Raw genomic sequence first — 24,485 nt, forward strand, 5'->3', positions numbered from 1 at the left:
CTCATACAACAAACAATATCCTGTCGCATGACTAAATGGTCTTTTAAGAAGACTCTCGTACGATACTAGGGTAGACATCAGACGACAAACCATATATGTCCATACGACAAAATACAAAAGGACAAAAACTCATACGACAAACAGTAAAGACCCGCATGATAAAACGATAAGCACAACTTCAAACAAATTTAAAATTACAAAAATTCAACAAAAATTCAAAATTTGAGAAATGCAAAGGCTAAAGATCAGTCACTTACTGCTGGGGTGTAGTTCCGTGGTCGATTATGTCGTCTCTAGCGCCCGAATCGATGCTCTTGAATCAGAATGGCTATTTTTCTTCGCTGGAGGTTTTTCAAATTTTTAAACTTTGAGAGGTAAAAATGAATTGACAATGACACATTGAACCCCTTATATAGCCAAAACCCTAATTTTTAAACTTTCTTTGATGGACGTAAAACTTGTACCCTAAGCTAAATCGACTAACTTGAGTCCATTTTCGGGATCAAAATCGAAATTTAACATCAATTTTCTAGTCAAAATTTCACGATGTTGACCACTTAACACTTTCATCCTCAAGACCATTTTCGAATCAGTTTGGCGCTCAAATCATCTCTAAATCTCAATTTAATTCTCAAATCAACTTTGATTTTAATCTTCTTACATCAATCTTCGTGCTCAAAATTATCATCGCTAAAAATTGCCTCAAATCATTGCACCCTCGCTATCTTTGTAACCTGGCCAAAGATATTTATTTTCCATAGCTAAATTACACCATTCCTCATGATTGCATACTCGAAATTTGAAACATAATTTTAGCCACTTTCAGTGGTTTTTATTTTAATCCTAAGAGATCAATAAATTTTACACAAAGAGGGTTATGTTGGTCCCACGTATCATCCAATAAAATACCAAGGTCTCTCTTCCCCACAATCTAGAAAAGGCTACCTTTAATCATACTACTCCCCAATTTCATAGCTTTTTTTTACTAAAAACCATTGCCAAAGGTTAGCATCATAAGGATGAAAGTATGATTCTCCATATTCAGATACTTGAGCTTAAGAATTGTCCACCATAAGGTTTGCTCTTCCACCCACCATCTCCAATATAATTTGGCAGCAAGAACTATATTATTATGGAGAGAAGATCTCATACCTAAACCACCTCTTTCTTTAGGTTGACAAGAATCATAAATCATGGAAGGTTTCTTTTAAAGTCACAAGAACCATAAATCTATGAATTAAGAGAGCTCGACTCTCAACTTTGAGAAGGTTTATATTGTTAGTCAAAAAGAGATATATGTGTTTCAAATGATTGATATATCATCGAACTAAATCCGATAAAAAATAAATAACTTGAAAATAGAAAATATTAACAATCAATTCTTAAGATGAGGATTGTATTAAAAAGTTAACTTGAGACTTTTATTCACTTAAAAGTTGAGTGGATGTAGACCCCAAATATAAGATGCACAACATTGCATCAGAATTTACCATTGATCGTATTTAATAATTAATTGAAAAAAAAACTCGTTATATTTTAATTTTTAATTATTTTAAAAACACACTCAAATGACAACTTGAGTGCTGCATAGACAATGGCCACGAGAATAGCATGGCCGTCGTAAGACTTATGGCGCGCAACATCGGGTAACATCTACGTATACACTCGTAGACCCCACAAAGTTAAGAGGGCACGATAACTCCATAGTTAGGGGCGCCCAGGGTTAGAGCTAAGGTTCACATTTCCGTGACATATAAAAGTTGACAAGAACTCCGCTGTTCATGAATGCGTTAACGTGCCACCCTGGAGATAGTAGGATTTACATAGGGATAAGCATTGGATTAAAATTCCCAAAAGCAAACAGCGAGAAGGTTAAACAGTTTCGCTTTGCAGTGTATCCTTACAAGCATTCGAAGTGAGCAGAGTACAGGAATGCCTGTAGAAGAATGGCCCAAGATGAGGAAGTTTCCCAAAGTGTTGTATAGGGTCTATGGTAACCGAATTCAAACCCTGCGGCAGCTTATTCTACAGCTCTTAGGCACCTCTTTTAGTAATGCAGACTGTGAATGCGAACATTTCAATTACTGTTTAAAGTGCGATCCTCCAGGTTACCTTTTAAGAGATGAAGACCACGCGGAGTATTGGAAATTGCTGGAGTGCAGCTATGGAGTGGTTTCGAACCCGGCATCTCTGCCTCACTCGTTTACGCTCGAAAACAGATGGACACAGCAGCAGGTAAGTACTTTCATCGCAACATTTATCTGGAGGCTTCTATAAACCTTCTCACGTTTGTTGAAATTTGAAAACTAATGTAGCAGGGTGATTATACGGACATTTGTACGAGAAAGTGATCGATTATAAGGCCCAATTCTCTGTTCTTTAACAATCAAGGTTTTCAGTTTTCAAATTCTTGTTATTTGTTGGCCTTTTACAATTCATTGTAAAGAAAGAAGCAAAAGTTCATCGTTGAAATTTGCTTAGCAAAAGCACATTTAGTTCAAAAGCTGGAAGTATTTTTGTACTTGATGAATCGCCAACGCCGTGTTCCTGCAGTTCACAAATTTTAATAAGTCCAATATCTTGTGCACAATGGCTCAATCTGGCATGCAATCCAGTAGGGTAATTTCTCCTATGTTTAAATGTGATTTCCACCTAACTGGTATTGCTGTTGGGTATATGAAGCCCAACAGTCACATGGCTGTTTGTCTTCCCCAGAAGACTCTTCATTTCATATTTGATATGTTTATATAAATGGCTGTGTGCAGCCCATACATGATGTATTGTAGTATTGGATATTTGTTAATAAGAATTCTCCCTGCGTTTCTGGTGGACGTAGCCACTTAGTGGTGAACCACGTTAATCTTGTGTCTTGAGTTCTTTATTGTGTCTATTATTCTTTCTGCTGTTTTCTGTTCATTATTATGTGTTTTCTCTGCTTGTTTTTAAACTAACAATTGCCTGGGGTACTGCAGCTGTGGTGTATCCTCCCCCCGAGGAATTCTCCACAGCCGAACACGGAGGTCTTTTTAGCTTTTGGAACCTGAGCCTCACCATCCATGGAAATTTCATTGTCATTTTCTAATCTGGATATCTCTATTAATGTACTATAGTGGTCCTCTGCAGAAACACAGCTTTACATACTTATTTCTAATTCTTATAAGTTTGTCCTCTACAATATGCAATAGCTTATGATTCGCTAGGTGGACACAACCGAATCTGCTTACATAAAGGTGTAAGATCCTGAGCCAAAATGACACCAATTTTTTTAAAACCTCTTTCACGATTTCAATTCATTGACTTAGTTTCATAGTTTGCTGTTTCCGAGTTTCTGTTTATTGCTTTCTTTGAATTTCAATGATCATCATATATGAACATTTATATATGTTTGAATGAATGAATGAATGTTTTTAATCACGTCCACGAGGCCAAGCAGCCTATGGGACCCACTGATAGCCAGCAAAGAAAAGCATGCACACCCAAAACACGGTGCCTAAATTTCCTTTTCCTTTTCCTTCTGCAACTTGGATCTTCTACTGTGAATCTTGACCAATAAATCTGCAACTCAAGTTATCTTCTTTTCTTCAAACAAATTACCCAAGCTGTTCACTTTTAGTGTTCTAATATAATTGATCCAGATATCCTTGTAAGCTGAACTTCTCATGATGTAATGACATTTTGTCTCTACCTCTTCTTGAGTGCAATGTCTACACCTTCTATTTGCCCACTCCTCTTTAGGTATCATCCATCTTCCAGTCTCACATCTAAGTTGGTGCGAACTAGTTCTTATCTGAGCTATTAACATTTTTGCTTTTCATTTTATTTCCATTCCTATGTAGGTCTTTTGCATATGGTCATACGTAGGATTGAAATGTTTGATATAGTATTCCTTTTTCCTCCCAAGCGGCCTTTTCCACATGCTTTCTTTGAATTTTCCTTGCACATACTTTTTTATTTCTCCATTGTTATTTGGACATTCACTTATGTTAATGCCACACTTGTTCATCCATTTGATGTTTTGTTTCATCCACGTGCTCTTCCTTCTATCTAATTTCTCCAACTGCTATTTTTGGCCAGCGATGAGTCTCCATGTTATCTAATCTTCTTAGATAGCTTAACATCCGAAACATAGCCGATGCTTCAACGAGGAAAGCCTCGACCTCTACCAAGACAATCTCATATGGAATAGTTGATTTAATCTTGAGGCTATTTGTGATTAAATGTTTTTGTAATCTCTCTATTTGTCTCCACTTTTTTGCTGAAGTGTTGCTACCCCAAACTTCACATCCGTATAGTACCATAGAACCACTAGAATCCCAAAAAGAGTTTTCTTAGTCTTCTAGTCCCATAGCTCAATTCTTCTGCATCTATTTTGCAATGAGTATGAAGCTTTCCACCCCCCTTGTATCCTTTTTGCTCTACATTTTTCCCAACTGAGTTTGTCACGGAAATCAAGGCCAAGGTACTTATATTCATTGACCACCTGTAAGGGGCTGCCTTAAAAAACAAATTCCCTATGAACCTTCTTTCTCTTCAAAGTAAAAATCATGACCTTAGTTTTGCTAGTGTTCACTTGCATCCCCACCTTATGGCAAACTAGCTTTAAAGCTTTTAAATGTTCCCTCAAATCTTGTGCTGTTTTTGCCAATAAAATAAGATCATCAACATAGAGAAGCAACTTTATAACATAATTGGTCAAGTAAACCCCCCCACCACCAAACTTGTTTATCCATTCCTCCAATTTGTCAATGTATATCCCAAATAAAGTAGGGGATAATGGACATCCCTGCTTGACCCTAATATCACTTCCAAAACACTCTTGAAAATCCCTGTTTGGTTTGAATTTTGGCCTAGACTTGTTTATACAGCCTATGAACTACAGCCCTGTATTGTTTTGGGATTTGCAATTCTTCCATTTTACTCCACAATTTGCTTCTAGGTACCGTACCAAAAGCTTTTTTGAAGTGAATAAAACAACAAAAGACCTCTCCCAGTTTATCCTAAATCTTCTCGATCAAGTTGTTGGAGCCCTAAATTTTTGGCAACTGTGCACGTAGTTTTTGTATTTGATTAACTAGGGAGAGCACTTTCACAAGGTTATTGAAGTTGTCCTTGCTGACATCAAGCTTTTCCAATTTGTGGATATTGGCTTGAGAAGAATGGTTTATTTGATCATGAGATGAGTTTACTATTGTTACGAGTTCATTAATGAAAGACATGAATAGCAAGCCAGATTTAATGCCAATAATGACATGGGAGGACCCAACTTCATCTCTCACAAAGGTAAATATTTCGCTTTCCAGAAGCTTGATAATCTAAATCAATATTTTTGAGGCTATTGAAATCCAAGTTGAGTGGTAGGTTTTCACTATATGTGGGGGTAAATGCGGCTCCCATAAGGGTAGAGCCCAGCATATAGTTTCAAAAGGAGGCAGATGAATGTCACAGCACACAGAAGCAAGAGGTTGATTTCAGACCTAAAGATATATTATTTAAATTAATTCTGATCCAACTAAGATAGTTTGATGGGATCAACCCCAAAGGGAAACTGAGGATAAAGAGCAGCGGGTGATTTGCATATCTGTGAAGGTAAAAATGGTTCACCGAAAAGAGGAGCTACACCGAAAAGAAATCTATGAAGGCATTTCAATTTGTTTAAAATTAATATACAAAGTAGCACATATCATGGGCCTCGCAAGAAAAGAAATGTCCATTATCGGTGAAACTTAGCGTGCCGTCAGAGTTTCAAATAGTTTCCCCGAAATACAGTCTTACACCGAAAAATTAAAGTTACCCTAATTTTACTTTAGGGTTGAAAACTTCAAATTAATGGAGCAAGAAATTAAAGTTAAAAACAAAGGTATTGGTGGGGTCCCAAAATTCCAAGAACAATTTATTATCGGCGTAGCAAGGCTCATCTATATGACAAAAATGAGTTTTATCGAAATGAAGGCTACACCAAAAAGGAAATTTAGGGCAATCGAAGGATGTTGCAGCTGTGGTAACCTTGTAAGTTTGTAACGTGTATAAGCATCCATGAGAGCATACTGGAAAACGATATCATGATGGACACATTTACACGGTATGGAGTCACGGATTGCGGGCCTAACTCGTTTGATAAGTATCCCTCAGAGAGATGTAATCTTGTGGCTTGACATGAACTACAATATATGCATGAAGTAGGCTTACTGAGAAAGTCGTGAAGACTTACAAGCAAATGCAAGTGGTGGGCACGATGACAAAATTCCACGATATTCATCGGTATTCTTTCACCCTGTACAAAATGCGAGCCTTGTAATATGATGTAAACCTCCACCAAACCGTAGTGGGTAGTGGATGTGCACATTGCCCTAATTTTTGCATGGAAATGTTTAGAGTTTGTAGTGTCCCAACAGGAACCATGGGGGTGGAGGTTTATCTGGCTTTCATCGATTGGAAGATAAGCACAGTGTATCGTCTTTTGATCCACAACAATGATAAAATGCGGATAACGTGAGTGATATTTGAATCGCCTTAGCCATCTCATGGCATGGCGTGACTGCAGAATATGCACACAGTGAATTCGATAAAATGTTTTAAAATCTGCAATTGAAAGGTGTAAAATCAACAATGCTAGCGTCCAACCCGCCTGTGCTAGTTACATTATGGATACCATGAATTCAATTATGTGCTAGTTAAACTTGCCGTGGTAATGCGATGTGTTCTTTGGTGTTTGCATATTTATCAAATGTTGAGGTTACAATTGCCTTGGAGACTTGATAATGCAGAAAGCATAAACCCGACACATGAACTGTTTTAAAAAATGCCTCAAAAAATCATAGAACGCCATGGTTACAAGGAATACACAAAATGGATTTGTTGAATGGTTTGATAAAAGCTTTGAATAAGGTAATAATGTCCGCTGAAGCATAGTGGTGGAAAGATTCTTTGTGAGACACAACGCGTGAAATATTTGCCAGAAGAGCTCGAAGAAAATAAATCTCTCATGGTGTAAATTCAAATTCTAAAATCCTTTTCGATAACCGCCAACACTGGATTAGGTTATGGACATCTATCGAATCATAAAGGATGATATTGTAATTGTAACTAAAACGGTTGACTTGCATATAGATCGCTCAGTCACATATAGATCGCAAACGTTGTGGGAAGTATCATCTCATGGATTGCAATAATCACGGGAAGCAGAAAATGAATTCATTGAAAAGACTTTAGAAACCTTTGAATCGAATGCAATTGGAGGTGTAATGTCAGACTCCATGTCTTTTTCGTCATCCGTATGGGAGTTTCAAAACTGTATAGACAGCCATCAAGGCATGAACGAAAATAAATCTTTCCAGATGCTGTGGTTGCAAGGGCGCTGATAGAAACATATGCACTGCACATATTTGTCAGGTGTCCTTAAAGAAATATGATCTTAGGGAATGATTGCAGAACGTCCACAAAAGGATTTCTAGAAGGAAGCTCACAAAACCGTTACAACACTCTAGAACGCCTCTTAACATTATGCCATGTAGGATCGGTGGTGGTTGTGTGGATGTGCTTTTCCTGGTGACTATAGATCATATGTAAATATGAACCGAGAATAAATTACAGACATACCTCAAAAGAACACACCAATGAGATGTCATCTAATTGCAGATTGCGACAAAAAGGAATTTGTGAAGAAGCCCTAAAAATATAATGAGGTATCTTAAGATTAATAATATTTTTCAAATTGCAAGAAGAGAGTTAGCATACCGGTCAAAATAGAAGTATTCTCATTTCGGAGGTAAAAATATTTGCGAGGAGTTTTGAGGACAAGCATCCTAGTGAGAAAATTTAGGAGAAGTACTGATGATTTTGCAATTAATGGGGATTTTCATGGTATCGTAAAATTAATATTTTCATAACATAACATTATGAGTAGTAGATGCGACAAGGTAACTTTTCCAAGTAAATTGTTACTTTCAATAGTTAAAATAGAGTATATCAAATCAAGTATAGGTAAACAATTTAGCTAGATGATGAAAATATTATCAAAGAAATGAAGAATTAAAGTGAAATGAAAAGGGGAAAATAATTGAATGATAAGTAAGAAATAATCAAAGAGGAATTATTTTTACCTAGGGTAAAAGGGTGTAATAAACAAGGTAAACTTGCTTTTATAGAGGTTAAAATGCGAGTGAAAACAAAAGATTAAAAGATCCAAGGGGTATTTTTGTATAAAAGAGAAAGGAATAATAAGAAAATGCAATCACGAGAGTATTTTCAAGAAGAGAAATTATAAAGGGACACATGATGAAAGTGAAAATATAAGGTTTCATATTGTTATCATTTGATGAAGACCGAATAAATAATTATTTGGGAATAACATGAAATATTTTTTATGAGTGAATCTATTTATTCATGAATGAATATTTTCTACAAGGAACATTCCTTGAGGATGATTTAATGAAGAGATTTCAAATCACAACTTGTAATGTGATAATAACCTATGTGTGAATATTATTCACGAAGATGTAATGTGAAGACTAGCGGAATAAAGTGATTAAATATTTTTAGGGCAAAAGGTTGTAACGGTTTGAAGTGCTCCCTTAATGTTATAAGAGGGAAATCAGGACCAAAATAAAAGGAGATAATAGATATCATCATTTTTGTAATATAAAAGTAAGAAACAATTAATATTTTGGATAGGCAATACCATCAGCTTGTTTTCATCTCTATCTGGTGTAAAAGATTATTGTGAATGCTTTTCAATTCGAGCTTGTTATTTTGATTCAAGAAATCAAAGGCCGTTAAAGTGCTTTTCTGCATACAGTGGTTATTTTGTTATTTTCAGTCTACTACATTGAGAATTGTGGAATGATCAAGAAAGGTTATTGTTCTTGGATTGATTACTATGTTAGCCTCTTTCTAGGAATCATTAAAATTGCATGCATGGTAATTGTCATAATAAAATTTAATCACTAAGTGTAAGAAGAGTTAACAGTGGATGTTTTTTAAGAACTGTCTAACAAGGAGAATATAGGGAAAGGAATTCATGAGACTCTGAACCCAATAGGTGAAGAAGGCACTGGTCAGAATCATATACTTATAATCTCAAGAAAAGCAGTTAATTATATTTCATTTTTAGTTTTGTGCAAGTAGGAGATAGGAGTAGGGTTAGGAGTTAAATTAATCTATTCTAGAAGTTCATGCCATTTTGAGATAAAGATAGAAGATAGATTAAAGGAAGATTAAATTTGTTTAATTAGAAGGTACACCCGCCTAGGTTTAGCAGAGCCTAAAGAGTAGGGAATCACAATTACATTGATTTATTCCATCAGTTGGCCATAATTGAATGTTGAACTTGAACATAAGGCTTGGCATACCTTTAGGGTTTAGCAACCTTCAATTTTGAGCTCCAACACAAGTGTGTAAGTGTCATGTAATGGTTGATGGTGGAATGCTTTGGTCTAAAGCCTGCTTGCCCTTTCACCCTCTTTCCCTTCTTTTCAGCCCAAACACTGATTGGTTTTTCTATCATGCTCCCAAAGAGTTTACCAAAAAGAGGATTGATTATTATAGTGCGGTAATTTGAAGGGTTGTTAATGTCACCGCTTTTGAGCAAGGGGATGACAACACTAGTTGTCCAATTTGTCGGAAACCCATACTGAATGACCCCATTGAAAATTCTTCTAATGTGAGGCATGAGGACCTCCAAGCCCCATTTTAAGTGTTTTGCTTGAAGACCATCTATGTCTCGAGCTTTACCCATCACAATCTTCTTTATTCCTTCTTTAATGTTTTTCGAAGAGAAAAGTTTAGCCCTTGAATTGATTATCAGAGGGCTGTCTTTATCTTGCCCTCCCTCATATAGCTGCTTTGCATACTGTAACCATTCAAGATCTGCGATATTATTTTCTTTATTCATGTCTTTTTGTTGCAACTCTTTTCAAAAGCCTCTTGGGTTGTGCCTCCCAAGTGAAATCAACTCCTTTCTACTTATTTGCATATAGACTTCTTTTTTCAATCTAACCAGCTTTACAGATTCCCTGTTATTATCCCATATTTTGGCTATTTTCTTTGCTGCCTTACAATCCTCATCATACCATGGGTTTGCTGGAAAGCTATTTTTGTTGCTTCTTTTAGGCCTAGACCTTTTGCAAGAATTGAGAGCCTTGAGAATAATAGAGGTCAACATGATGCTGCCTATAGCTTTCTTATTTGAATTGACCATCCCATTGGTTCCCACTTCGTGAAACTGTTTTTTGAGTGTTTTTCGAAAGGTTTCTTGGTTTTCACGCGTCAACAAGATTGTACCTTGAGTAGCCTTTTTCTTTTCATTTTGTTGCATCTTCTCTTGACGTTGAATGTCTTTTTGTATGTTGATCTTTATATGTATTGGTTTGTGATCTGATTTCATTTCTATGGGACAATCCTTCACCTCTATGTCTATTAAACTTGTCATGAGTTTCTTTGAGCTTATAACATAATCCACCACATTTTGACCATTGTAGGTGTGACATGTAATGTTCACTGAGCTTGGCCAAACTTTAAACCATTGCATATAATAAAATCATACAAGCTGTAGACTCCCAATAATTCTGCCTCATATTGTGTGATAGCCCCTTTTCATCTTGAGATAGTCTTTCCCACTTTTGTCTCCCTCCCTCTTCCAGCCATAGAGGGTTGTCGCCTATTTTCTCTTCATTAGTAAGACAAAGAGACTGTTTATTTGCAGTTCTAGCATTAAAGTCTCCAATTAGGATGATTTCTCCTTTGTGGTTGTATGCTGATATATCCTTTTTCAGGGCTGCATATGGGTCCTCTTTGTCTAATTTCTTCTTTTTATAGAATTTTGAGCCATGGGGAGCAAAGTAACATGCTGCAAGATAAATTATGAGCTTCTTAACCTCTATTTTTATCCATATGTATTGCTTATTTGGGTCTTCTCTTTCCACTTGTATGATATTTCCCCAGGATTCTCTTACTAAGATTGTTACCCCTCCATGCCCCTTTCCACTTTCGGTTAGCTCATTTCATACTGAAATCTTTGTGTAACCCTCAAAATTCGGGAGCTTGCAGCCCTCATGCTCGTGTGTTTCAAAGAGGGCAATTATGTCCATCCCCTCAACTATGGGCCCTAAACCAGCCCCCCTCCTCCAAGGATAACCCCTGCAATTCCAGCTTACCATTGAGAGGTGTGCCTGGGGGGTCCGCCTTCCTATTTATTATGTGTAGTTTTGTTATTGAACTAAGCTTTCCCTCTATACATCCAATCCTCATTATGTAATGCCCCCTCCTTAGACAGAGTAGTTAGCAGTGGAGGTTGGCCTATACTTGGCTCCCGTAGGTCGGTAGAGTGAGCAGGGAGCCCATTTAGGGGCAGAGACAAACACATCAGAGCTTTATGAGCCTATTTGAGCAGTTTTGGGCGATCTCCTAAATTTTAGGAGGAATCCCTATTTTTTAGGGACAGACTGTGAGTTACTTGGGAGGCATCAGGAGACCCCCGGAACCATCCTGGCAACTTTTGTCACATTTCCTATTTTTAAGGAAGGGGTCCTAAATTTTAGGAGCCACTGCTAGTTAGCTCCTAGTGACATGGCATCATTGGAGAACAAGTGGCCTCAGTTAGATCACAATTTGGAGTTCTGAGGCATTTTTTATGAATAAAATGGGAAATATTACTTATTTCCTAAGTTGGGATTTAATTAAATAAATAGTTAAAGTGGTTAATTTAATCACTTAACTTTATAATAAGGAATAAGTGGTCTTGAGGTCACACCTCCCTAGGCCAATAAGTTATTATTAATAACTTTGGCCCCCTTTTTAATGAATAATAGACCCCTCATTGTGGGTCGAACTCTAGGAGGGGAAATTTGTTTTTAGACATTAAAATAACGAATATTTTATTATTATTTCAAAAGCTCTTGGAGGGAAGAGGATCGACTTTTGAGAGGGAAAAGAAGAATGAATAAAAAGAGAGAAGAGGGGGATCGATTCATTATGGTTGAAGATTATTTTAATATTGGAGATTGTGAGCTCTGAACCAGAGTGTTGCAGCAGCAGAAACCCTCAAGAACATCCATTCTTGGGAGTTGGGAAGGCTGGACGTAGCCCTAGCCTCACATTCTGAAGGGAATTCATCATTTTTAACAGCAAGTTTATTATTCCTAGGGGTTGATTTGATAGATTAGTCCATTGAGGTGCTGGAAAGGAGACAATCCCGGGATCAGAATTTAGTTTTGAGCCTGCAACAGCATTTGCTGATTGTTCTCAGCCCAGTCGTACTTGCCCACATCATTCCAGCAGCTGTACAGGGCCTGTTCTGAGTATTTGGTGGTGAAATTTAGCCGATCATGTCAAGAAAGAACCTTAGCAGCACCGACACAATGCAGATCTGGGCTTTGGAAGAAGAGTTCTGAAGAATCTAGACTTGCTGGGTGAAAACCACACTAATTTGGGCCGTACAAAACTCAATATCAGGCCGTACAGTACCTACAGTAGCTCCATTCTTGCCTGGTACGGACCATAAATCCATTGGATTGTGTAATTCTGGTTTATTGAAATAAAATGTCAGGGGTTAGAAGTTTACATTTGTTGGTAATTATTTATCTAGAAGCTTATTGTGGTTTCTAGTTTTTTCAATTCATTGTTGCAAATAGTTATCAGTCGCAAGCATTGCAAAAAATCCCCCCAAAACAGAAAACTCTCAAACAAACCAAAAAAATAAAAAAAACAGTGAAAATTAAAAATCAGACTTCAACGAGAATCACTTCCAGATTTTGGATCAGATTGGCATCTAGGGTGTCCATTACACATTACTTGCATTTCTTGCTGTTACCACTTTTGCCCATTCCTTTCTTCTTTCTTCTAACTTGTTGTGACCATTTCACACATCGCCCCATTAAAATGGGGACCCCCTCTTTTCGCTTTTGTTTTTCCTATTCTTCTCTCTGCTTTTAGGGTTTTGAGTGAGTGAGTGGTCTGTCTGGGCTAGGGCTAAACCTCAGGGGTTTCTTTTTGGACATTATTCAAGCTAAGTCCAGTCAAATTTTGAAAGTTATTAAGCATCCTCCCGAAGATTGAGATTTTTGAAATAAGGTGAGTCTATCAGGAAGGTCAGATAAGTCCCAGGTTAGGTCTAGATTCAAGAATTTTTTGAGGGAAAATTCAAATTTTGTCTAAGTGTTAGCATTTTGAAGATGAAATTGTGTATTCTTGCCTAGGTAAATTTTGATCATTTTTCGGAGGCAAGATGATGCTTGATACACAAAGTTCGCTCCTGTCCTTCACTGGAGGCCTAGGACGAAATTTATTCTGTGTACAATTTCTTGTTTTGCGAGGGCTTGCTAACTGATTCCTGGCCTTGAAGATGACCTAACTCTGCCTTGTGAAGTGATTGGAGACTTAAATTTTGAATATTTTAGCCAGAAAGGACAAAAGGTGCTCCTGTCCCTCACCCAGAGACCAGGGCGAAAATGTTATTTTATGCATATTTGTCATTGACTTTTCTATTTTGTTTTGTGCAGGGTCTTCCGGAGTGATGATCGAACGTGACTTGGTACTTTTGAAGATTTTGAAGGCACGAAAATGGTGAATTTTGAAGGTTAAAGGGAAAAAGCGCTCCTGTCCCTCACCCAGGGTCCAGGGCGAAATTTTGAATTCCCTCATCTTGCAGTAAAAATAGGCCGAGTGTTGGATATGAACGGAAAGCAAGTGATTTTCTCCACCCACCTGAAGAGGTTTTAGCTTGGAAAGGTGAAGGATTTTGTTTGAATCATCAAAAGTGCTCCTGTCCCTCACTGAGGGACCAGGGCGAAAAGACTTATTTGAGCCATTCTTGGCCTTGTTTGGTCAAATTGAAACATCAAAGGCATGGTGGATGGCAAAATGAACGTGATAGAACATCCAGACTTGATTAAAACAAAGAAATGATGAAGTTTTTTGCCTAGAAGGTCAAAAGTGCTCCTGTCCCTCACTGAAGGACCAGAGCGATTTTCTTTATATGCACAATTTTGGACCTTTTTTGGACATTAACTCTTATTCGTAGCATGAAGTAAGATGAAATCTTCCCTAGCAAAGGAATTTTGAGATGAAAGATGAGGCAATTTGATCATGGTGACAAAAAGTGCTCTTGTCCCTCACTGAAGGACTAGAGCTTGAATTTCAAATTTGCACTATTTTTGCAAGATTAAAGTGATTTTACGATTTCAAGAGGTCAAGGGAAGCATGTTTTGTCCATTGAATATAATTTAAGTGGTCTACAAAGGAGTAAATCAACCCAAATGACAAAAAGTGCTCCGGTCCCTCACTGAAGGACCATGGCGTTTTTTCAAGTTTCTCCTCTTTGTTTGAGATTTTATGGCAAAACTTGACTTGGATGGGAAGGAGGAATGATGTTTTATGCCTTAGATGCGATTGAAGGTTTAAAAGACAAAGAAATATACCATGAAGGCAAAAAAGCGCTCCTATCCCTCTCCAAGGGTCCAGAGCGATTTTCCAAAAAGTGTAAATTTCTTGCAAAGCCAGGGCAAGTTTGTGATTGAAATGAATGGAAGAAGACATGATTAGCCCATTGAAGATAATTTGGAAAGCTAGCAAAGGATGGATAAGCTTGAAATTGCAAAAGTGCTCTTGTCCCTCTCCAAGGGACCAGGGTGAAATCTCCAAATATGCCCATTTGCCTTACATTTTGCGATGATATTTTTTATTACCAAGACTCAAGAAGTGGTGAAATGTGATATTCTACTCCTTGAGGGTAATTTGAAGATTAATGTGATCATGAATTTGTGCAATGGACTCAAATTGCTCCTGTCCCTCACTGAAGGACCAGGGCGATTTTTATGAAATCAACAATTTCCCTCCGAGATTATGCTAAGGCAAGGTTGTGCGAGATGGGAAGGATCTTCTAAAGCATTGTGAACAAAGATTTGATTTCAAAACTTGAGAATCCTAGCCTAAAATACAAAAAGCGCTCCTGTCCCTCTCCAAGGGACCAGGGCGAAAATCCTTGGAACACTCATTTTGCCTTTCAAAAAACGAGTTGAGCATGCATGGAACAAGTGAAAGAGATCATTGCTTACCCCACAACGAGAATCAACAAATGAAAGATGAAGGATTGAGGACAAAAGTGAAAAAGTGCTCCTGTCCCTCACCCAGGGTCGAGGGCGAAAATGTCCTAAGACACGTTCCTTCTAAAAATCAAGTGAATTAAACTCAAGGCTCCAATTGAAAATACCATTTTTTGATGCCTAGATGAAGTTTTGAACGTGAAAATGAAGAATGCAAGGCCTAGATTGAGAAAAGCGCTCCTGTCCCTCTCCAAGGAACCAGAGCGAAGTCATTGGCATTCTTTATTTTTGCCTTATTTCAACGTTAATATCTTCCAAATCGCATTAGATGCCAAAATCACCAATTTCGAAATATTTAAAAAAAAAATTAATTAAATTGGCATTTAATAAAGGCGCATGGCATTTAATAAATTAATTTTGAGCCTCAAAAAATCGAATTTTTTTATTATTAAGGCATTTAAAATTAATTTTTATTAAATTAAATTTGAAAATGGAGCGCTTGGAGGTTTATTTTTATTTTTTTTATTAAGTCGGCCCCTCTTTTTTGCAAATTTATTTATTTTTTGGCCTATTTTTATCAAGTCGGCCTATGGGGAGGTGAAGTGGTGAACGCCCTATATAATAGGGGTGTTTTGAGCAATTTAATCCATCATTCATTCATTATTTCAAGTGCGAACTTGGAGAACAAGGAAGGAAGTGCGAAAGCTAGTCTATTTGGAGCAAATTATCTCAAGTGTTGAAGGCTAGAGGTGGTGGAGTTGATACTTGTAAAGACTAGAAGGAGGCGCATTTTGCTAAAAGGAGGACTTTGATCTACATTTTGCCTAGCCAAAATTCACCTTATTTTTGCATCATTTTTTAGAATTAATTCTCAAGTGGAGGTATGGCGAGATCACCCTAGACACCATTATTGAAGATTTGAATTTTGCGCTTTGTTTTGAAAATCCTAAGTTTGATGTAGTTAATTAGGAAATGATAACTCAAGATTTATCATAAAGTTTCCTAATTAAAATCTTAAATCTTCCTTTATTTCTATATTTCTACATTGCGAAATATGTTACTCATTATGAAATGTTGTGTAGGTGTCAAGATGGCGACCCCAAAGGTAGGAGCATCCACTAGTCGTCCAGCCCTCATGAAGGAAGATCAGAGGAATGAAGAATTGGAGACCAAGATCGTGTCCAAGTGGAGCAACATTGGAGATACCAACTTGGGAAACTTCAGTGTGAAGAAGTTTTGAGAGGTCCCTTACATTGGCAAGCCATCACCTGTCTCAAAGAGAATAATTGAAAGTGGCATCATCAAGGCGGCCGGTTTCCCTCCAACAATCCAGTGCCATGAGCTGATGATCGAGTGTGCTCGCCATTATGACCCACAATCAAGATCGATCGTATCCAAGGAAGGGAACACTTTGGCATACCTTTCGGAGGAGGCTATAAGTGAAGCTCTCCATCTTCCAGAGCATAAAGATATGATTTACAAAAGCCTAGAAGGAGCCAGGTCGATGTATGAGGATGATCCAGACACTTGCTTGAGCATCATCAATAAGAATTGGTTACTTAAAAGTCGTCCTCGCCTGAGCAAGATTCCCAATACACCACATAGGATCGACTTCCAGGAGGAGTACAGAGATTTGACAACTTTGCTCAATCGAGTTACAGGGGCTCCTCAAGCCTTCTACTTTGAGAAGTGGATGTTCTACTTCATCCAAGTGATAGTTCAAGGAAAAGGAACGATTCATTGGGCTAGAATTATTAGCCATTGCTTGGATGTGTAGTTGAGAAGACTAAAGCCTACCAAGTCATTCCACATGAGCTCATACGTCATATATGCCTTGATCAGGAGTTTCGAATATGCAGGACTACCTCACAGAGGAGTGATCGGAAGAGGACCCGGAGAGGTGAGAGTTTGTGACTCTTATGTTCATTTGCATCATCCACCAGGAAGTGACTACAAGTAAGTCAATGATACCTTCACGATGAACATCACTAGGATATTGCAAGGCGGAATTCACAACCGACTATCTCCGGATGCACAAGAACTTATAAAGAGGTATGGTGCTTGGTTCATCCAGTTTCCAAAGTTTACATATATCAGAGTTCATGGGTGTCCTTCACCTCCCTACATGTTGCCGAGGTATCCGACAGACAGGATAGTGCTACTTGAGGTGACTAGGCAGTTGGCAGACTATGTGAAGGCATTTAGACACAGGCATAGAAATGGAATTCCCGTGCCCATCATATTGGGGAATTCAGTTGAGGTATGTCCTAATGCTCTAGCCTTGGATGATGCAGAGAGGGAGTTGGCCTCATATTCATTCACGTTTTTTGCCTTAAGGGAGAATTTTGATCCTTATGGGTATATAGAAGAGACATATGGTAGGAAGTACAAGCACGAATTTCAGGTAGAAGACTTTTGGATGAATCTCTCAAGTGATTTAGAAGTGAAAAGAAAGATGCATTCCAGATTACCTTTAGATTTCATCAGGAAATGCAAAGTCTACAGACTGGCCAATCAAGCTCAGGACAGTGGCAGACATCTCCAGTCATCCTATGACAGAGAAGACAAAGCAGTAAAGATAGATTGGAACGAGCCTGAGATTACAGACTTGAGAGCTTTGATGGCTCTAGTTTTGTCATGTACTCGCAGATGGGTGGATGTACAACATCAAAAGTTAAGAGAACAAAACGTACCAATGACTTATACTTTGGAGGAAAGATCGGAAGGAGGAGGAGCAAGCGCAAGTGAAGACAATTCTCATCCTAGAGGCGCGAAGAGGAAAGAAAGACCTGAGAAAAGGGAACCCTCCAAGAAGAAGCAAAAGGCCAATCGAGATCGCTCATCAGGTACATCATCTCGACATGAGAAAAGGACAAGTCAAGTTGAAGGACAAGTGATGACGATGCCTGAGGTTGATGAATCTATGGAGTCAATGGTACAGAATGATAAACCTGAAAAAGGGAAGGCACCTCAGCATTCGTCAAGTCGATCTCCCCAAGTCAATGAACTACATGAAGACAAGAATGATGATGAAGTGACATCTCCTCTCCGGAAAGACGAACCATTGCCTAAAGAAATACAAGTTAGAGAGACAAGATCCGCCATTCCAGATTGGTTGAAGGAGAGACTGACAAGGGTGATTGTGATTGAGGATGAAGATAATGTAATTGACTTAGAGAGCCTTGTAGGAAATTCTCAAGAAGTAACAGAGAAGAAGGAGGCCACCAAGATGTCCAAGATGATCAGAGATGAGACAGGGTCCAGGAAGTTGCAGATAGCTACACCAACAGTGGACAAGTATGAAGGTGAAATCCTTGCAGAAGAGTATGATGTAGAAACATTTGAGCTTGGTCCACTCACTGCTGAACAGGCACTGGATGAGGCAACCGATTCATTTGAAGTACTTAAAGACAAGCTTAAGGAAGAAATGGAAAAGAATAGAAAGCTTGAAAGAGAGGTCGGTGCTTGGAGAGGCTACTTTAGCCATCTCAATCAGCCCTTGGGATGTCAAGATCCGGCAGTGTCTCCTGTGCAAGCACTTCCCCTTGAATCAGTTGGCGAGGCAGAGAGAGTCAAGAGCTTGGTTCAGCTTATGAGCACTTGGATTGACAAATCCCACACAGTAGCCGTTGAATTTGCAACAAGAATGATGCAGACAATCCATTGAGCTATCTAGGTCCTTGAGATCATCCACAACCTAATGATAACGGTAGCCGCTTTTGCTCACACTAGGGATGTTATCATTCCTGTTCTGCAAGTAATCAGGCAAACACCAAGGAAGATCCTAGCACAAGAAAAGATAATGGATGGAGGAGCTCATAATTTACTTCAGTGGTCAACTCTACTTCAGATGAAGGAGGTTCTTTTCGAGGACATCAGCACCAAATGCAATCAAGTTGAAGGCGTCATCCATCCAATTCAGGATAAGGTGTTTGAAGTGTGGTGTACCATTCTTGGCAGGAGGATCGAAGTTGAGACAGATGTGGACCTTCAAGAGTTGGAAGAAAGAGTCAAGGTCATCTTTTGCAAAGATGAGAATATCATCACGGATGAGCAACGGGATCTAATGTTCGCTACTATGCTCCTGATTGAGAAGATCAAAGAACTCGAACCTGGATGGGATACGGCTCTTCTCAAGGCCTTTGATCAGGTTATCCACTTGGAGGAACGAATGAGGAATCTTCCCGAGATTCCTAGTGCTGAGATTGAAGGAATTGTGTCCAGATTTATTGCATATGCTAAGAAAGAGCATTGGAAAGGAAATAAGGTTCTAGAAGAGAGGTTGTTGTAGATGATGTGGCACCTTAATTATCATTGGTCTATGTTTCCTAGATTTTTGTGCCAATTAAATATTTGGCTATGCATTTAATAATGTTCAACTAAAAAGGGAACTTTTTGTAACAAACCCTAATTAGGGTTTAGGTGTCAGAATCTCAGCCGTTGATCTTCTTTTGATCTGGGCCGTTCATTGTAATTGAGGATGCTATATATACCCTCACTCATTTTCATTTTGTCATTAGAAAATTAGATATTAGCAACTAGATATTAGAGAGAAATAGTCAGATAATTAGCAATTAGATATTAGAGAGAAGAAAGTTATTTTGTAGCAAGATTGAGCATTGAAGAAAGAATTTCAAGCAATTGTTGTCTATTTTGGCTTTGAGATCAATAAAATATTGAAGTTATGGTGTTTTATTGCAATTCTTGTGGCTACTTTCATGGTTGTTTACTTTCTTGAATCATTCTCAGTCGAAGTAGTATTTAAGTTTGAAGGACTAAGTGTTAGGCCTGATCTTTGGTGAGATTCACGTTTCAAACCACTAGCTTCTTACTGATTGTAAGAACGCCTTGTGTGGTCAACTGGAGATATTTGGATTGCTTGAACCTTCGATCATTATTGAACTATTGATATGTACCTTTATGGTAGTGTCTATAATTCTTGATGATTCGAAAAATCACTAATCACCTTAGAAGATCGTATCAATTCCAGTAGAGTTGTAATTCCTTGGCAATACTGAAATTGGTAGAATTTTACCAAGTCTAGCCTACATGGAGTCATTCGTAGGATTAGATTAGAATTCATCTCTTGCAAACCCTATCTTTTGATCTTTTTTTGAGAACTTGTTAGTTTTAGGAAAATTCTGTTCTTGCAATTCGAAAACGTAAGGCCCCTTGATGAAACAGTATTCACAACGACCACTGGTGCTTATCCACACGTAGAGATCCTACATCAAAGAACCTTGGAGTCATCCTGATTGATCCTTTTTCGCGACATCTTCAGCAATTAGAGGCTTTATTCAAGAGAGGATAAGGTACCCTTGGGTATTTTATTTTGTGTTTGATTGTGTACAAAATACACGTCAACATAACTGTAATGGGGTTAAATCTTCATCTAGGTAGAATTGTGTTCCCTTGAGAAACCTTTTGTTCCTCATAATTTTGTTCTCGTCCTCTGTTTTTTAGTGTTATCCTTACATTCCTATTCCTGCCATCTTGTAGCACTCTACGAATTCTGCTTGGTTGCTGAATATGCCCTACCCACTCCAACTTTTCCACTAAAAAGTATTTAATTAGTTTATCAGTGTGCTCACCTTCTCCATAGTCCTTCAATCCTTTTACTATTATGTTGTTGCTCTATCATTCCAATGCTTTTCTTCCCCTAAATGCACCTTAATCTGCTTCTATATGGGTTCTCTTTGACTCTCTACTGACCCTTCTGTTACTTGTGCCCATGATTTTGCCTCTTCTAGTTGTTCCTTTAGCTTAGCTTCCCTAATCTCTATGTTTGCTATTGTTGATTGGAACTCCTGTAGAGGTGGAGTGCCTCTTTCCTCCACTTCTACAAAGGAATTTCCATCTTGAATCTGCTTTATATCTTGCTTCATGATCGATGTTTCTTGCTGACCTACTTTCAGATTGGCTTGTAGCTTGACTATTTCCTCTTTAAATATCTTGTTTTCTTGAGTGAGTTTATGATTGGTCCATGATCTCTTACCATTTTCTATACTTCCTCTGTTCCAATGTTTCTAAACCTTCAAGACTCTTCTTTAGCTCCAATGGTTCATTAACATACAGGTCTGAAGACCAAGTTAACGGAGTTGAGTTAGGGCTTTATTGGTTTAGCTTGCCTTCACCTTCCACCCCCCCCGCACCCCCTCCCACCTCCCCTGCTTTGTTTCCACCTCGTGCTGTCTCATTCTCTTAGTGCTATTAAGCTGGTGATTTTGGAAACATATCCTTTCAACTTGATTTTCCAAGTTTTCAACTTGACTTTCCAGGTTTTCAACTTGATTTCCAAGTTTCCACGAATATACCGAGGATCATCAAATTTACTTAATCAAATTGCTGTTTATAAAAGTATTTTTGTACGATATGAGGCCGTTGCAAAACAGAGTACATAAAGATTATCATTATGGTGCCTAACCTTTATTGCAAATTGTAGTTAGAGGTATTTATTGTTGTTTGTAACTAGGCTCAGAAAAGGGGATTCGGATTGCCTAAGGCAACATCCGAATGCCTAAAGGGCTGGGCCTCCCTTTACCAAAGTATAACGTGTAGGGCTGGACCCTTCATGCCAAAGAGGGTAGCATGCTCCTAAACAGGGCCAGCCCTATAATGAACACGCCACACTAAATCAATTTGGCGCCAAACATATATATTTAGTTAAGGCCGACTTAAAGGTTATATGGACATATAAATAAGACCATTTGCCAAGTTCAAATCATTCAATTCATTCATGCAATCAGCGAAATCCATCTGCTCCTTGGTGTGCAAAATAAGAGGTGAAGTGGGCGAACTTATTCAAGGAAGACAAAGCAATTTTGGTGCTCCTTATTACTGTTAGATGGTGCATTAAAGAGCAGACTTGGTGAATATAGAAGTGCAGACCTGGTGAATTAAAAGGGCAGATCTGATTCATTCAAGTGTGCAGTTTGAAGATCCCAGATCTAAGTCACATGAATTGAGCTAAGTATTGTATTGTTACAATTCAGAATTGAATACATAATCTGACCTGTGGGTCTTTAGTGCTGGGTTTTTCCTCCTTCGAGGTTTTCCCAGGGTAATTGAGTTGGTCTCTTGTGCACTTGTTTTCTCTCTTTTGTTTACTTGCTTATCATCTACTTAATGTTAATCTGAAATTAAATACTAAAAGTCTGATCGCTGGTCTGAGACACAAAAACTAACATGATATCAGAGCTAAGGTTTTACTAACTTCAGATTTCAGTAAATTATTTGGTTGCATCTAGTTGCTGTTTGTTTTCAGATTAAAATGTGAGGTTTGAGGGCTGAAGATAGACTCGATGGAGCCCTTGACTTTGCTGCTTGGAAAGTCGGTATTCTATTGATTCTTGAAGAGAATGAACTGCTTAAATTTGTAGAAGAAGAAAGGCTGCCCCCTCCTGAAGATGCTGAAGAACTGAAGCAGTTCAAGAAAGACTCTCTCAGGCCAGGAAGATCATAATTGAATCAGTCAAGAATCATCTTGTCACCGTCATATCAAAATTTGCTTCTGCTAGGGAAATGATCAAACACTTGGAAGGAATGTATGAAGTTAACAACCTCAGCAGGGCTCTTGCTCTAAGGCAGTAGCTACTTCACATCAAAATGAAAGAAGAAGACTCAATCATGGCCTACTTCACGAAGATCAATGAACTGAAGGATAAGCTAAGTACTCTTGATTGCCAAATTTCAGATAAAGATCTTGTTATGATTGCATTAAATGGTCTACTTGATGAATGAGAACCATTCATTCGTAGCATTGGTGGAAGAGCTGAACGACCCAACTTTGAGCGTCTCCAATACGATTGCATTGAAGAGGAATCTTGAATTGAGGTAAGAGGAAAACTCAAGAACTCTCACAAAGATGATAATCATGTTCTCACAGCTAAGTCTAGGAAAGGTGGGCATTGGAAGAAAGAAAAGAGAAGCAAATATTTTAGACCCTCTTCCTACGATCCAAGAAAGAAGTCAAGAGATTCCTCCCACATTAGTTGTTTCAGATGTGATAAGTATGGTCACTATGCTAGAGATTGTCAGAATGATCCTAAGGAAAGGGAAGCCAATTTAAATGAAGTCGTTGAACAAAATGAGGACTATCTTCTTATCTCTGTTCTATCGAGCAACGTTCCTACGGACAGTGATACTTGGATAATTGACAGTGGAGCCTCCAGACGCATCTCAGGTTACCGTGAGCATCTTTCAGATTTGATAGAAAAGGATACCAACCTTCATGTGGTAATCGGTGATGATGCTTGATATTCGGTAAAAGGCTTTGGTACTACTTCCTGTTTGCCCTCTCGGGTGAATAACTTAAAGCACACAGGTAAAACACTTAATGCAGACTACTAATGCCATAGATATCAGATGCAATATAAGAGATGTTATTCCGTTCATAATCGTTCTCCCCTCACAAGTTACATTCGGAAGTATATAAAGATACCGAGGGGGTGAGCGCCAGCCGTCGCACCGCAATTGCCACCCCTCGGTTGCCAACTAACCAACACAATTACAACTTAATTAACTAGTTTTATTTCCGTGTACAATATTGCCGCCAACATCATCCCCCCCAAAAGAAAAGAAGTCGTCTCCGGACGACTTAATACAAAATAGAGATATTAAACAGAACTGCCGACGCCAGTCGAGCTCGGAACTTATACCCCTGCTGCGTCCTCGCCTGAAAACCCTTTTCTGCTACCATCCGATGCTCAAGTGCGGATTTCACCATTATTGCTTCCTTCGACATCACAGTCCTCCTGTGCCTAAACCAAACTTGTTTGCAAAACACGCGTTTCAGTTTCAGCCTCCACCAACTGCTACTCAAATGATACTGTCTCCCTAGCCAATTTGTCCTCGATAGCCACCTGCGCTGTCCTCTCGGCATCCAACTCCTAGGTACGCTGAGCTTAGTCTCACGCTACTCCTGCCTCCAACCTGGTGGTCAGCTCCTCCCGAGCCCTCTGTGCATCCACCAAGGCAACCTCACGTCCAGTTGAGACATATTCCGAGTTCCTCAAAGCGTACCATTCATGCCTGGAGGTGGCCACAACCCTCAGTCACAAAGGCTACGAGATGCCCAAATCCTCCATCACACTCCCCAAAGTTTGATAACTGAATTGAATAACTCTCTGGTGCTGTATGACTTCGCGTTCTTGCAATGCCTTCCCTCAAACTCTGTTTGTTCCCAACCTCCAAATCCGTATCCCTCTACGGCTTATGGCTTCCCTGCCAATGCTTAGCTGCAGGCTTCTTTCTTACAGTACGGGACAACCCAACACTTACCGTGCCTTCTCTGATGCCCTTCGCCAGACTCAAAAAGTGTATTGTAGGTAAAAAATAAACTAGGGGTCTGGGGCAGCCCCCCAGCAGGGTCGAGGGGCAGCGCCCCAGTGGGGTCGAGGGGCAGCGCCCCTCGCGGGGTCTGGGGGCAGTGCCAATTTACTACCTTCAGAA

The 24,485-nt window shown here is 38.8% G+C and overlaps 1 protein-coding gene across 5 annotated transcripts in view; it reads left to right on the forward strand.

Moving 5' to 3' along the window:
- The first annotated feature begins 1,704 nt into the window (after window positions 1-1,704).
- Window positions 1,705-24,485, forward strand: part of LOC131060626 (telomerase reverse transcriptase) — a 284,041-nt gene continuing 261,260 nt past the window's right edge. For 3 of the 5 annotated variants that reach the window (XM_059207616.1, XM_059207617.1, XM_059207618.1), the window contains exon 1: window positions 1,705-2,235. In XM_059207616.1, the coding sequence (XP_059063599.1) occupies window positions 1,933-2,235 (303 nt within the window). In that variant the 5' untranslated portion in view covers window positions 1,705-1,932. The remainder of the gene's footprint in view (window positions 2,236-24,485) is intronic. The other 2 variants (XM_059207619.1, XM_057993933.2) reach the window with 2 other exon arrangements.

The sequence above is a fragment of the Cryptomeria japonica genome, chromosome 7 (assembly GCF_030272615.1).
Source record: "Cryptomeria japonica chromosome 7, Sugi_1.0, whole genome shotgun sequence".
Lineage (NCBI taxonomy): Eukaryota > Viridiplantae > Streptophyta > Pinopsida > Cupressales > Cupressaceae > Cryptomeria > Cryptomeria japonica.